General features: G+C 36.4%; 1 protein-coding gene across 5 annotated transcripts in view; it reads right to left on the bottom strand.

The window, feature by feature from the left end:
* Positions 1-15965, bottom strand: part of CAMSAP2 (calmodulin regulated spectrin associated protein family member 2) — a 75855-nt gene that overhangs the window by 35121 nt on the left and 24769 nt on the right. For all 5 annotated transcript variants that reach the window (XM_090146182.1, XM_031595835.2, XM_090146183.1 and 2 more), the window contains 2 exons: positions 3208-3369; positions 2460-2543 (listed from right to left, as the gene is read on the bottom strand). In XM_090146182.1, coding sequence (XP_090002308.1) covers positions 2460-2543; positions 3208-3369 — 246 coding nt within the window. The remainder of the gene's footprint in view (positions 1-2459; positions 2544-3207; positions 3370-15965) is intronic.

Here is a 15965-nt window from a genome sequence, read left to right as displayed (position 1 = left end):
AAGTTCTGAAGGAGTTGGGCCAGAGCAGAAGGAAGATTGCAAAATCAGTTAAATTTGTAGAATGGAATCATCACCTTTAGAACTTGCTACCACATGGGTAATATGACAAAACTAAATTAAAAAAAATAGAGACTCAGACTGAGAATGCTAAGCTGCAGTAAATATGTAGAACTATCAATTAGTTTCTCCAGGAAACTGGTAAAGTGTGTACTTATATTATTTTGGTTTATGCAATGGCAGTGATCAAACCCATCCATCCCTTTTTCAATTTAGTAAAGATTACTGATAGTAACTAATCCCAGGCATAAGACAGAATAAAATAAGGGAAAACTGCACTAATAGGTACTCAGACAAGAAACTGTAGACAACTCACTAATAGCCAAATCTCATACAAGAATTTAGTCAGTTTTTTCACAGCTTTGCTATGTGAGAGGGAGGGTCAATGCCATGAAATAACAGGACACGTCACTGATTTCGTACTATAAAAAGAAGAATGCATGAGCTGATGGAATATGGACACAAATAATCAGACACTGTAGTCTGAAGATAAAAGCTAGCAGATGCTCGAGAAGAGTCTCTTCATAGTTTAACAGAAAATATGAACAACTGATTTATAAAAAAAATTCTTCATAGCTTTCTGTGGAAAGTTTGCATTCAGTATGATTTGAAGTTATGAAATACCAGTTTTAGGCTGGTATTTTGTTTAATATGTTTTCTAAATCTCATTTGGTAAATACTGTTACATTAAAAAAAACAGTTAATCACCAGTTGAACAGACCAGTATTTCTTAAAGAAAACCTAAAATAACAATGAGTTACCATCTGAATGTTACCATCTTCCTGCATGTAAAAAAGTAGGAGATTTAAATCCCTTAAATACAAGTGACTCAATGTTTCAGATGCTAGACTTATTTTCTAAAAGCAGATTCCACTTGTCACTGCAGTCTTGAATCTTTCTGTACAAATGGTATTTGTAAAAAAAAAAACAACAAACAACAACAACAAACCAACCTGCAATATAATCTGCAATGAACTCCTGCTAGCAGAAGAGATATCCAGGGGTCAAATGGAGCCTGACGTCTTACCCACATTAAGTTTTCCAGCTAATAGATAAAGGTATACCAATACATACTCATAGCATGGAATATCTAACAATGCAATTTATGCTGCTGAGTCTCACACCAAGGCAAATAACCTAACATGCACCTGGAACAATACTATCTAAAACTCAGTGTATGTATAGAAAGAATTATAATTTTTTCCATTATTTGTCAACAGTTGAATGATTGCTATTTTGCAACTGCATTTGTAATCTGGTCAACAGAATAGGTTCTGTGTTAGAGATTGATAATTCATACAACAAAACCGTCACAAATGCTCACACTAACTTTAGGCAATTTTTTCAGTCCACTAGTTTTATTTAGGCTGCATGGTCCATGACCATATCCCATATTTCAACAGTTAAATCAATAACAACAACATAAATACAAATTTTATCTTGCCATTCCTAACAAAACACAAATTGTAATTTACGTGAAAATAAACATTACTGATTTTTTTTGTTTTACAAATAATGATAATTTTATGTAATTGCTCTTTTATATGTGGGCTTTTTTTTTTTTTTTTCCATGACTGCTATTAACCATATTAAGATTCTAATGCACATGGATTTCAAGAACTATTCACATCTTTCAAAAGTGACTTTATCTTATTTTTAGCTACAACATACTTATCCAGAAATATATTAAACATGCAAATTTATTTACTCTGGAACTGTATGCAATCTTTCCACATTTAAATGGGCATAATGCTGTTTTATTAACTGAACTCCACAAACAAACAAAACAAAATACCCACACCCTTTTAGGAAAACGTATTAAACAACTTTATTGTTCACATTAAAAAAGCTGGAACAAACATCTTGGATCATAAAGCAATCCTTCCCATGATACCACATGCAGATTTCTCTTTTGAGATGTGTGTAATTCACAAGGGTGAACATTGGAAAAAAAATGCATAAAATGTGCCTTCCTTTTTCACAGTTGACTCAACTGCAGTTTGAAATTATCTGGGAAGAATTCATTAATCTTACTCAATTTCTTACAACTACTGTAACAGGTGTTTTCTTGCTGCCAAAGACTGAATTATCATTAAGGACAACTGGGAATAAAAAGTGCAACTTTACGATTGTTACGTTGGAAAGGAACAACTTCATGGAAATCATGAAATTAATTTAAAAAAGAAATAGGAGTTGGATTCTGTGATCCTTGTGCATCCCTTACAATTCACTATATTCTATGACCCTATGAAAACTAAAAACTTGCTTTCTGTAACAAACAGTTAAAAAGTTTTTTTTTAGTGTTTGCGAATGTATATTTACCAATACATACCATATCTAAGGAACTGTTATTTACAATGAATGCTTGTCCTCGATTAAATTATTTTAACTGCAGCACATACCTTCTGACCTCCTGCAGATTCTGCACTGTGATGCTCTTTAAGTTTTTGTTCCTGTTCCATTATGTCTTTCAAATGTTCATTTACCTGGAGACAAAAAAGCTTATTCTGTGGTCCAAGAAACAAGTTGTGGAAATTGCAAGTTTTCTTAAGGTCTGTAAATCACTGTGCTAAGTTTGCTGAAAAGATTTAACAGATATTTCTGATTCTATAGCTGTGAAGTGTAACCTGCAAATGTCAACATTTCAGCTGCAGTCTAGGTCACTTATGTTTAGCTTTATGCTGTATTAACAATTCTGCCCTTTATTATGCTTAATTACATTTGATTAAGAGTGTATTGCTGTCATTTGATTTGATTATGTGGTGAAGGTAAACGATCTCAAGCAGTGTGTGTTCAAGCATAAACAGAACACTGCTTTTAAATCATAATAAATTACAGAATAAGAAATTAGCTCTTTTAACATAGCCAACAAGAGACACAACCAGCCAACACGGTATCTCAACATGACAGCAACTGTTAACATGGCATATGCAAGTTATATTATTCTATTTAGTTTAGACTTATTTATCTAGTTCACATAACTAGTTGAACCGATTCCTGCAAACTTCTCTTTTCGTTATCCACAAGCAGGAGATGAAAAACAGTCCCTGTCAGATACACCTATGTATATACATATCCCTATCCATTCATCTCTAATACAATCTTACAGACTACAAGTAAAATCACGGTTTGCTTTTCCATTGTTCATACCTTGTTTATCCAGAACATGACAGCATCCTCTATGTCATAAGGTAGATCCGCAGCTTGGAAAAAGGATGAATACTGCTGAGTGCATGCAATCACTTTCTCAACGCTGACCATCTCTACAGTATAAGCCATCATAAGAGTGTCGATCATAGCCAAATGAGCACTCTACAAAGAGAAACAGTAATGCCTAATTATTACGCACATTGAAATACCATTTTCTAACGCACATTTGCAAACATAGCCAGATGCATACAGGGACCAAAACTGTAAATGTTGTACGTTTTCTGTCTGGTTTTCAGTTTTTGAATCAAAACCAAACAACAGAAACATGCACAACAGATTTGAGAAAGCAAGACAAAGCAAAAAACAAAACGCTCACCATGAATTAAAGTAACTCATGCAAGAACAAAAACATCAAAAGTAAAGAAACGCAAATGGAAAGAAAAAAAAAAAACTTTCATGATACAAATATTACATCAACTTGATGTTTTAACAAAGCCTAACAAATCTTCTGAAATCTCCTTAGTGAAAATAATCCTCCTGGCCTGATCAATGTTATTTTACTTGAAACAAAAACTGAGACTGGCTGGAAAGCAACCTTCAATCAATCATCATTATATTGCTGCATAAGTGCAAGTTCACCTGTTTTTCAAGTCATAATCCAGGAAGAAGACAACTACATTAACATAATTAAAAAGCAGTATGACAGAAAACAATTATTTTTCTTCTACCAAACTCATTCTGTAACACAGATGTAGCTAAACACACACCACTATGTTTAAAATAGGCACATACTGATAAATAAAACACGGCTTCTGTTAACACAGATGTTTCCATACATTGAAAGACCATATCTATTTCATAGTTTATTAAAAAAAAATTAAGTAAATAAGCTACCAGGATTTTCACTTTATTCTCATGACCGAATAAGAAAACAATGCCAGTTTGTAGAGGCAGTGCTTAAAAGATTTGCATCTGCTTCACGAAACGCTTTCTAAGTATTAAGGAACAGTATTTCCCCTAAACCAAAATGATTTCCCAAGACAGTATTTCTGAACATGCTGCTTTTAAACAAATCTCTCATTGAAAACAAAGACCCTAAACACTTGTTAACACCAACCAGATCTGTTCAATTCTATTAAAAAATATGCACATAAACATTTCACAGAATAGCTTCTACAGCCATGGCAACAGCAGCGAATACCATGAGTCAGGCAGCAATATGCTCTCATCACTGCAGTTGAGGCAGTGGACACATCATTTATTCCAGAATTCCCAGAGGGAAAAAGATGAACAGATTCAGGTTTCTTGCTGCCCTTATTGTATGTATTGCTGAAGAATGTTACGGTGCTGCCCTTAGAATCAGACAACAATAAGTAAATACCATTTTTTTATGCAGCTAAGCTGCTTCGTTTGACAAAAAGAGGCAGATTATTCCTTAGATACTTACTACGTATTTTCATGAAACTGTCCCTGATAGCAAACCTTCCTGGCAACAGTCAGTGCTCTTACACCTTACACCCAGGAGCCTCCCTGCCTGCCGCAGCGTGGGTGCTGCCCGCACAGCAGCGTGCTGGCTGGGAACCAGCGCTCCTCCTGCCCAGCGCCTGCATGGCTGACTGACTGTAGGGCTCTGTCCCAGCACTGCCACAGCCTCCAAGGTGCTGCTGGAGCTGTGGTTTGGACATATCCAGTCGTCTCATACACATACCTATTAGTGGGTGTGCATTATCTATTAATGGAACAAGCAGACATCCACACAAAGTATTTTTTTTTCATTATCTCTCTTTCAGCGTCAGCTGCCCACTGCTGCTTTGCAAACCAAAACCACATGAGCAAATAGGTCTCAGGTCTTCACAGGCACATGTGTTACAAGGTAGAGATCCATACCGAAGTCTCATCCCACGTTCAAGCATCACAAAGCATTGGTGCCTGTCTCTTCCTACAAAAAGCTAACGCCAGCTCACACACCTCTCTCCTCAGCCACCTTTCCCAGTAACTTTAGCAGCCACCTCAGGAGATGCACAGATCAGATTCCCTAAAGACAAAGCCAGTTCTCAGCTGAAGTGTCTTCACATTTGTCCAGGAAGGAAGAGGATGCTAGTCAGTTCACAAACACAGTCATACCACTTGCTTCACTGCAGATTTAGAAGTTGAAGATGACTTGCTTCTCAGCCTCCAGTACCTGTATTAACAAATGGTAAGGGCACCCCGGCCCATTCCTTAACACATTACAGCTTCTCTGCTAAGGACAATACGCAATTCACATCAATGTGGAACAGAGGGCTTTAAAGGCCTTTAAAGGTGCTGAGAGTCTTTCATTTGGCTGTATGCTCACACTTTCTCACTTGAAAAGACGAGCACTGACTGGTTCTGAGCCCAAGCTAGCTCCACAGATAAGAATTTGAGCCTAACAGTAATAAATGCGCTCTTTGATATACTCCAAAGCTGTGGGAAGGTCAAAGACTTGTTCCTAAACATACTTTAAGTCCAAGATACAGAGCAGACTATGTTGCCTTTTCTGTGGCATGTTATTAAGATACTGAAGTTAACTGAGCTGCCTGGTTCAGAGACTTCAGAATTAGGTGATGAAGAAGCATCTGAAAAATCACAACAAACAGCTTAGTACTGCAGCAAACTTAACCCTCATTATAGAAAGTATTGATACATGTAGAAACAAATTCACATATTAGTAAAAGCCAGTACCTACAGTACCTATAACAGAAAATTGCTGAGAACACATGATTTGAATAAAGCAAGCTCATCACACTGTGCTGTACAACCCAAATCTACAAAAAAAAGGTAGTACCCTTCACTCCACTACAGTTCAAGAAGATCTACTACTCAGTTCTAAAGTAGTAGTCCTAAGTTCACAGCTTAAAAATGAAATCCACGTCTTACACTCACACATTAACACATTTCAGCATTTTGTTAAGTATCTGCTTGGAAAGAAAAGCAATGGAGCAGAGTTCAAAAACTACTGCTATCACTTTGTATTCACTTGGCATCTGCCCACCAAGATTCTCAATACATTACAAATGCATTAAGAAAATAAAATTAATTACAGTTAGCTAGCCAAATTGCATGTTTTCAGTGTTTCCAGCAAATTATTTAAAAACTGCAAACTACTTATGCACACATGCAGCAATGAAAAGATGACCCTTGCCAACAGTCTGTTACTATCAAAACGAGGTTGAATCAACTTTCTGCATACTGATGGGAGCCATGTCAGCTGTTTTAAATATGCTACCACATAAAGGTATCTTCAAAGTCTCTTAAGTCCCATCAGTTATTTTCCTTATAACTCACAGAAGGCAAAGGGGAATATTAAAATAATAATGAAAAGAAAAAAATTGGTCAACTTGAAACTATGATCCCAAGGAACAACCCACAGATTTGCTATTTTTGCCAATTTTATTTACAGATCAATACTGATTGAAATTACCAGTTATGGATTTTTTTCCCCAGGGAACTGAAAGCAATCAAATCAAATAACATGTAACCTACACCTAAAATATTTGTACAAAAAAAAATTAATTCCATACACAGTTTCATTGTTCCCCCTCCCCCCCTTTATCTGAGAAAAAGTCAAGCAAACTACATTCTTTTACATCTTCTAATTCATTATGCTAAACAAAAAAGACTAAACTAAAAACTGTGCTACAAAAACAGTACCCCATTGTTTAAAATACAAGGTTTATCAGCATAACTGTTGAAGTCCTGGAAAAAAGTTTGAATAGTAATTAAGTTCCCAAGAGAAGCCTTCTCCTCCTTTGATCATTTCACTACAATGATGCAAAGTAGTGAGATCTTACATGGCACAGTATTATGCATTAAAAAAATGCCCCATTTTGAAGTGGATTTTTTTTTTTTTCCTTTTTCAAGACAAACACAGTTTTGTTTTTCTCAGCTACACCCTGCACAGAACACAAGAGTCTTAACTCAATCATCCCATATAATTACTGGTTACTTTTTGCTTCTTTAATGTAAGTTCCACAGCTTTCTTTTCCACTACTGATTAGTTCAGTAAGAAGCTTACTGAACTGCAGAATTATCCTGAAGCACCACTGCTAATGCTTTCTTCTGTCTCATCTTTGATTATTTGGTTCACTCCACCTCCCATCAGCAACTACCAACAACTTCATAAAAAATGTACTATGCGTAAGGTATATGCAATGTACATACACATATAATATGCAGTGTTTGCCCACAGTATATCTGATATTATTACATACTACTAAGCATAGTTATATATTCCACTAAAAGATACAAGCAAGGAGGTTTCTTTTGACCTGATTCCTTAGGAAAATCATAGCTAAAACAATTTCCCAGTATGGTACTAGAAAAAAGGGAGAAAAAAAAAAAAAAAAAAGAAAGAAGGTAGAAAATATAATTGTTAACCTCATGTTTATAAAGCAAAACTAAACACGCCAAACAAAAATCCTAAGTCTTTCCTTATTATTTTTTTTTCTTTCTATTAAAAACACTCCCCTCGTCTCACTATGCTTTGAGAGACTCGATCTTGGACAGGATGTCATTTCTGTAAACAGGAATACGTATTTCTGTTCTCATGGAAGTTGGTTGTGTCCGCAGAATCTTCTGAGAAAAAATTTTGTGAAGGGATTTGGTCACGTTTAGGAAAAGAAGCCTTTAAGCTGTACTTCACACTTGTAAAATAAACATACGTTTCTAGCCATATTCCCTAAAGATTTTACCCACACTGGATTTGGCACTTGAACAAAGAATGGAAGAGATCAGATCTCTAAAACCAGCTGGGAGAATGTTTGTGCCACTTTTTTTTTTTTACTGATTGCTGCACCTGTAGCCAATGGTGTTTACTTACTGAAAACAGGTTTCAGATGCAGGTACTTATCACAATACAGCATAGAACAAATTTGCTTCATAGCATTCACATGCAGCATCCACACCACTGGTGACAGCTACTTCAGCAGTCAACAGTAATGAACAAAGTAAATTCCACAGACTTGTATGCAACATCTTCAGGTTATGTTTCATCAAGTACTAAGATTACAAATAGATTCACTGTTTTCTGTATTCCTAAAAGCAGTTATCTGGTAATGCTAATTCTAAATAACATTTCTTAAGATAAAACTGCAGTTCTGATTACTGTTCTGCTAGCATGTCAGTTCTAAAATTAATGTTATGCCTCCTGTTATGATTATTACCAAAGATTCCTTGCTAATTAAGAGATAGCCAAGATAATTGGAAAGAAACAAAGCAAGGAAGAAAACAATAGCTAAAAGAGATCATCCCCACAGAAAACATCACTGAATTTCTAACTGCTCCAATATACGGACCATGCAGAATGAACACCACAGGACACATACTTAATGAGAAAAGACAATAATACCAGGTGGCTGACAACACAGTAAGAGACAGGAATAGCGAGCAAATATGGGATTAAACATCCAGGACAACAGCAGCAGCAAATGGTTGTGTTAAAAACACAGTGGTGATGTCCCCCAGCACCACATTAACCTACAGCTCTGAATTCTGTTTTCTTCAGCACTCAGTAAACAAGGTTTGTGGTGTCTTGAACTGCCAGGCACCTTTCCACAAAAGACCTTCACTTAAATAACACAAGTCTCAAATCAATCCACTAAGCTTAATGAGTGAAATGCAAGGTTAAAATGTTTTGGTCAACAAAACAGAACAATCAGAAGTATTCAGTTCTGCCATTTGACAATTTTTGTACTTAATTCTTCTTTTGCCTCATGCAATACTCATCCCTAGCACAATTCTAAAATAACCCCAATTTTCTAGTTATTCTTGTCCTGCAAGGCAACAATGAAGTTGCATTACCTCACGGCACTTCCATGAAGTACTTACATCCTGCAAGATGCCTGTTTAGCAAGAACAGGTATTACAGTGTCACGTTAAACACGTCCTAACAGGTTCTACAAGGCAATGGTTTTCTCCTTATTTATCATGACCCCCTATATTTGGTTAAATTTTTACATTTAGTAATTGGTTCCAAGAATGCACAAAAGCATTATTTAATGACTATTCCTATTTAACATGGAAGATATTTCTAAAAATGGAATCATTAAGCATACAAACTTGCCGAGTTAAGCATTTTGGTAACACATTCTTCTGCTTAAGGTATCTTCATTATGCTTCTCATGGAATTTAATGATCTCATCTATTAACGCAATCCAAATTAAATCCTTAGCAGATTCCAGAAGTCTTTTCAAATTACGTAACAAATAGGACTTCACCCCTTGACCCCTCCATACCTCTTCATAGTGAAGACCTTAAGCACTGGAATCATGAACCAGCAAATGACTGTTATTTTACTATTTTTATTTTGCCCTATTTTATGGTTTTGTACTACATAACAAATACACATTCAGACATCGAGAATACTCCAGCGATCAGCACGTGAGTGACTTCACATCAAGCACTCATTTTTTCAAACAAACCAAACAAAAACATTGCAATTATATCAGTTAAACTAAAATGAGAAATTAATACAGAATGACTGATAGCCAGATAAAATTATACATGTGTAGAAGAATAAACAGCACTAACATTTTTTTTTTTAAATGACCATTCAAAATTCTGCTAGATCACTCTGTCAAATCCTGCCCAGAGCAACCTGAAACAAAAATCACGTAAACAATTTCTATTTTGTTGCATGTATTCATTGTTTACTTGTTCTTATGCTCCAGACATTTAAAGCAAAATGAAACGTTAGTAATATAAAATACCATCTAGACTTCTCATTTCACAACAATCACCATCAATGTTTGCAGAATACAGGAGTTGGGAAAAAGGGAAACAGGACTGGCTCTGGTTGCAAACCAAGTACACGATATACAAATTAGTAGTTCCTTCTTCCTGACTCACTCATACCAGCATAGTAATGACACTGAAGCAGTGGTTTAACTTCCTTGGCAACTCAGCAAAACACCTCCGAAGGTATTTGTCCACAGGGAGTACCCAAGCCTGTTCACCTCAGAACATCTGCTTCAGGAATATAGCCTTAGGAACACTGGAGAACTACCACTTCAGCACAGGGATGCAGGAGCAGTTGGCTGCTACAGAATGTGGGGTGAAGAGTTCACAAATGGGTGCTGTGCTACAAGTATGTAAGCCAGTAAGGGACAGAGAGAAAAGGCCGAGGTCCCAGAATCAACTTAGATGTATGGCTAGCATACCAATTCATGGAAATGTCAGCGGAGCCCTGTCTCCCACCATGCTTGACTTAGCCCAGCACCATGCCACAGCACAGTGTGAGGTGCTACGTGTTTCACTGATAACACCACCCACAGCTATCGCGAAATCCCAATGCAGTTTTGAAACCTTGCAACCCAGATTTTAATTAATTCGTTTTCCAGAGAACTGTTGATAGTAACTTTTTAAATCACAGTTCTTGTTACTCAGATAACTGATATAACATGCTTTCCAATCCATAACATTTTGTTTTGCTTCTTCCTTAATATTAAACTACTTTGCTACTCCCACACTACCTCACAAAAGTTTAAGCACAGCCTGAATACCAAATACCCATCTGGTGCAAGTCACACCATTATATTATACCTAATTTATTAAGATCAGCATCCTGAAGTAATACATAGGATGAAACTTTATGTAATTCTTAGCACTTAATGTCTTTTTCTACTGCCCTGTGGTCTTGGGCTCTGACAAATGAAGTTCTAAAAACAAGCATGCAGGATACTACTGCAAATAAGAGAAAAATCAGGTTTTAATTACACTAATTAATAATACGATACACTGATTTGATCAATTACTATGTCTGACACAACAGATATTGAAAAGTTGATTACACATTGCAGTTTAGGATGATAATTGGTTTGAGACAACATAAGCAGTGGGTCATTATTTGCAGTTTGCCGTAGCAGAACTCAAATAATATTTGAAAGGACATTTGGAATCATAGAAAACCTTCAGTTGGAAGTGACCGCCGGCCGTCATTCAGACCAATGTCCTTTTCATAACAGTTCCAAGTAGCTCATATTTCTCAGAGGCTTCACCAGGTACATTATTGGTATCAATAGGGATGGAGAACCCACAAGCTCTTTGGAGTAACCACTTAATGCCTTCCATCATTTCAAAGTTAGCTGGTTTCTTCTCAGTACAAAGTCCCAGTTTCATGAAAAATAAGTGGTGCAATTAAAATGTACAGAGAGACTATGTAGCTCTTCTCCTTCAGCAAGACAATACTGATCTGAATTCTCAATGTCATTATTTAAGTTGGTGTTGTTTGTTCTCATTTATTTATTTCTTAAGGTAAATACACAACACTTGCTTTGCTATAAAAGGAGAGGTGAAATCAGCTTTGGTTCCCTCAGTTCTCAATCCAAAAAAAAAGGACTTAATAGGGCCAAAGTCATCAATGGAATTAAAATCCAGTATTGTTGCTAAAAACAAACACTTGCAAGTCACCCAAAGTTTCCTCAGAAAACACGCCTCCCAGCTGAAACTTGTGTGTACAACGAAGTATGAAGGCCAAAATACAATACTTGAAAAAAAAAAACTTCAGTTACTCAGTGAAGGCTTTTAGGAAGAACTTCCAGTTATGAAGGACTTTCAAATGTTTTATTCTTTTGAAAAACACCTTCATTTTTGAGGTGACCATCCTTATTGGTTTAAATGTATATTTTTGCTGTTTATTGGGGATATGTATGTGCATCTTTAAGCACCTTAGACAAAAGAAAATGCCAATGTTGTGCTGTCTTTAAAATGTAGCCATGCAAAAGCTTGGGAGAACTTCACTTCTTCATGTCATACCACTACATTTGTATAAAGCTGCTGCTTGAGAATCTAAGAACTGTTGCAGCAATTTTTGTATAGCTCACGTACAAAAACCTTTTAGGTCAGGAACATAAGAATATTTCTTAGTGTATCTGAAGGAAAATACTGATTAAATCAAAATATTACGTCTTGTCATTCCAGCACACTGTCCTCAAGAAGAGAAAATACTAGGTTTGATTTTTATACAAAAACATAATATGTTCATATGAAATTCAGGAAGATTACAAGTTCACCATAATTTCTTTGGTGTTTCTTTATTGAACATAAGGGCAGAGAAATAAGGTCATCATATCCATTACTGTAATACTAATTACATTAAGAAGAGCAATTATTTGTCCTCTTCCTCAAAGGATTGTAGAAATACCACATTTGTAGTCCATAGCACAGAATAGTAAAACATGAGAGAGAAACTGACCTTGTCGAACATCTTTTAAAACTACAGTTAAGGTTAAAAAAAAATTCCCAGTCTCCTACTTGAATGAATTCTAACAGCAGCATTAAAGAAATTAAAACAGACACAGAAAATCACACTGATCACAAGAAACCTGCTTCCCCATGGCTGTTACTGTAGTAAAGAGTTGCAGGTGACAAGCTGCTGGCTAATAGCATTACTAAATTAGACAGCTGAACAACATATTTTCATCCAGTGACTAAGGGACTGTGACAGGCCAGCTGTAACAGTGGCTGCTAAGCAAGGAAATGGTGCACAGTTGAAGTTAAAGCATATGTGGGAAAGGTATACAAGGTTGTTTACATAAATGTATCCAAAAGCCTTTCTGCCAGACTTTAAACTCACAAGCTTTCTGAAGATTGATCTTGGATAGTCTCAAACATCCTATGGACATACACTTCTGCTGTCAAGAATCTCTCCACTTGGGAAATGATGTGGAATTTAAGCTGTGTATTAGTAATGTGATTGAATATCTGCTTGTCACAAAAATAGGTAGCTCAATGAAGAAGTAACTAAAACTTTTCTTCTTAGAAGTTAATTTAGCAAAGGCATGGAAAAATTATAAGTAGAATACTCTCCTCAGGAAGTTTATTTTCTTTCTGGTAAGGCTTTTTAAAACTGAACAGGATAATTAGTTTGTGACCCTAGAATGCTTTTTTCTCCGAAGAAAAAGGACAGAAGTCCACTACAAGCCATACAGTATTCCTCAGTTAATTGGTAACCAAGATGCCTGGTCTCATACTTCACAATTATCTGTTTGTAACTTGATACTTTTTAGAGCATGAAAAAGAATTAGAGAAGTGTCACCTCCACCTCCCTCAGCTAATGGAATAATTGGTGGTTCATATGTCTATTAAAACAGTAAAACTTACTATCACATTCCTATTCCTCATGCCTTTTTGGCTCATAAAGTTATCCTAGGAGGCACTGCATAATTAGTACCTCTCAAAATGATAAAGATAGTTGCAATAATGACACATTCACATTGTAGTACACAACTACTTCCGCTCCAAAAAATAGCTCCTCCTTTTCTCCCCAGACAAGACAAGCTGAGTAAGAGACTGGGACATACATGAAGCAAAACAAAGAAAACAGCTGAACAGAAGAAATAAATACAGAAACCATGAAAAATGGTAAACCCTACACCTTCATTTGCAAAATAATATTTTTCAATGACTTAAGATATCTATTACTGGAATGCAAGTATGCATTGGCTGCACTTCCAAAAACACCAGTACTTACAGTAGCATTATCGGAAACCTCTGCTACTAGCACAAGAGATGTCAGAACACATATCATCCAGAAACCATAGAAGTGCTTCATGCGATGGTCAGGTCTTGGCTTCAGCAAAATGAATGATTCCATGCTTCAGCAGCACAAACTGATGCCTCACCTCAGCTATTACATCACATTTTTTAACTGGGAAGAAGAGAGGAGAACTGCAAGAAGAGAGGGAAGTGGCAGTGCACCATACTGCAATGGAAAGACCAGTGCAGGCCTACTGCAGAAAACAAGTACAAGTGTTGGGAGTTTAAAAGGATGCAACTTCAGGCAAGAGTCAGGCAACTCAATGAGCTACACTGGTTTGTTAGGGAAACATGGCACAGTCACACAATGAAGTCTTCTCTGGTTCAGGAGAACTGATAATAATTTTGTTTGGAAAGGGTGGGTAACAAGGTGGGGTAAATAATCAGACCACTGAGGAATGACATGAAAGATAGGCCAAAAACCCTGGAGAGGTACTGCTACAAGAACATCACTGATGGGTTTTTTGTGCGTTTCTTTAATAGGACTAACAACAACATAGGCATCTTTTTTTCCTTTATTGCTCTTAATTTCTGACTGCCTTACTGCACTCTGTACTTTCAGTCTGCTTGTGTTCTCTTTTCCACACCTCCTCACTGAAGTTGTAAAATTGGCGTCAGTTCTTTCTTTACTAACATTCATATTCTATAAACTTTAAATGGGAAGAGGTGACTACTGGAAGTTTGTCTGATCTACTCATGAGATACATTATTGAACATTTTGAAGAAAAGACAATAGCTTGAATTACTGTACATTAGAATAAAAGGCAACTGCAACTTTTATTACCCAAGTACCCAAAGGAAAACTTCATTAAACCTAGAAAGCTGACCACCTGCACAGGGAGGTCAAAATCTGGAAGTCAGTACTGCAACAGTACAAAATGATACAGACAGCATTAGAAAGTGATATATAATTCTCATTCAAGAGGAAATATCACAGTACATTTCTTAGTCACAATTAAAAGGCCCTACACAACTATCTTGTAGTCTATCCGATCATCCAAAACACACAATAAATATAAATCAGTAAACAATTATGCTAAGAAAGTCTTACTTGCACAACACAGATGCCTGAACATTTAGCATACTCAAGCAATACTTAAAGATGAAATTCTCTGAAAACCTCTGATATACTAAACAAATAACCCACCTGGGAGTGCCAGTTATTCAGTAAACAGAAGATTTCAAATCAGTCTGTCCTGCACACGGGCCTGCTATTCTAATGAAATACCGGCTTAGACAAACTCAAGTTGTGACCCTCATCTGTTACTATTTGACTTACAATATTGCTGGCAGTACAAGATGACAAAGTTGTGAAGACATTTTAATGCCAAATTTGTCAAGAAAACCAAATTCCTCATTCTGTAGATCCTGTATTTTGCTGAATATCAAGTGAAATGAAAAAAAAAACACCACTTCTCTCCCTCTTCCACGTACAGAGCACAGCAATCCAACACTTCTCAAAGAAAGGCATCCCACTGAGCTGCACACCACAGAATTCATTTTCACCTTGTCTGTTCTCAAAGTCAACCTTTGTTTCCACATTTTATCACTGATTTCCATGCAGACTTAGTTGTATTGATATCAGTTACTAGCATTATACTATCAGTTCAATGCATGACTAGAAAACCATTAAAGAAATAGAAAAAAAAAATAAGTGCTGAACCATGTGATTTCCTTTAATATATTCCAACTTCCCTTCTTAATCACTAACCATTATTTTGTCCAAGAAACTGTGATAATACAACAAGTGATAACGCTATGCCTTGTCACCAGCAGACTTGTAGCGTATTACTTTAAACTGTAAAGCACCATCTACGCAAATATCATTGTAAGAAGGACAGAGGAGGAGAGGTGGGAGTTGCACTGTAGGAGAAAATTATTTATCATCCTTTTGGAAAATATATTTCTGGCAACACACGTTATCACAGCATGCCTACACACAGATCTGGACATCTCTACTTTACTGGGGTTGGCGCACATAGACATCTTTTAGATAACTTAACCGAAGCACTTTCAACAAGCATCTCCAAGCGCTCAACTCTGCTTATCTTCTGGTAACAAAAAGGAGGAAAGAGAAGTTACACTGCTCTATGACAATAGAGCTTCATGGATGGATGCATTCTGCTCAGCGGTAACTTCTCTTCACCTCCCACCCAGCCCTCATTCCAAATCCACCCAGCTCTGATCTTGAGTCATCTAATCTC

The sequence above is a fragment of the Phasianus colchicus genome, chromosome 9 (genome assembly GCF_987193195.1).
Source record: "Phasianus colchicus chromosome 9, bPhaCol1.hap1.1, whole genome shotgun sequence".
NCBI classification, from domain to species: Eukaryota; Metazoa; Chordata; class Aves; order Galliformes; family Phasianidae; genus Phasianus; species Phasianus colchicus.
Note: the sequence above shows the minus strand (reverse complement) of the source record. Positions and strands in the feature narration are given on the sequence as shown.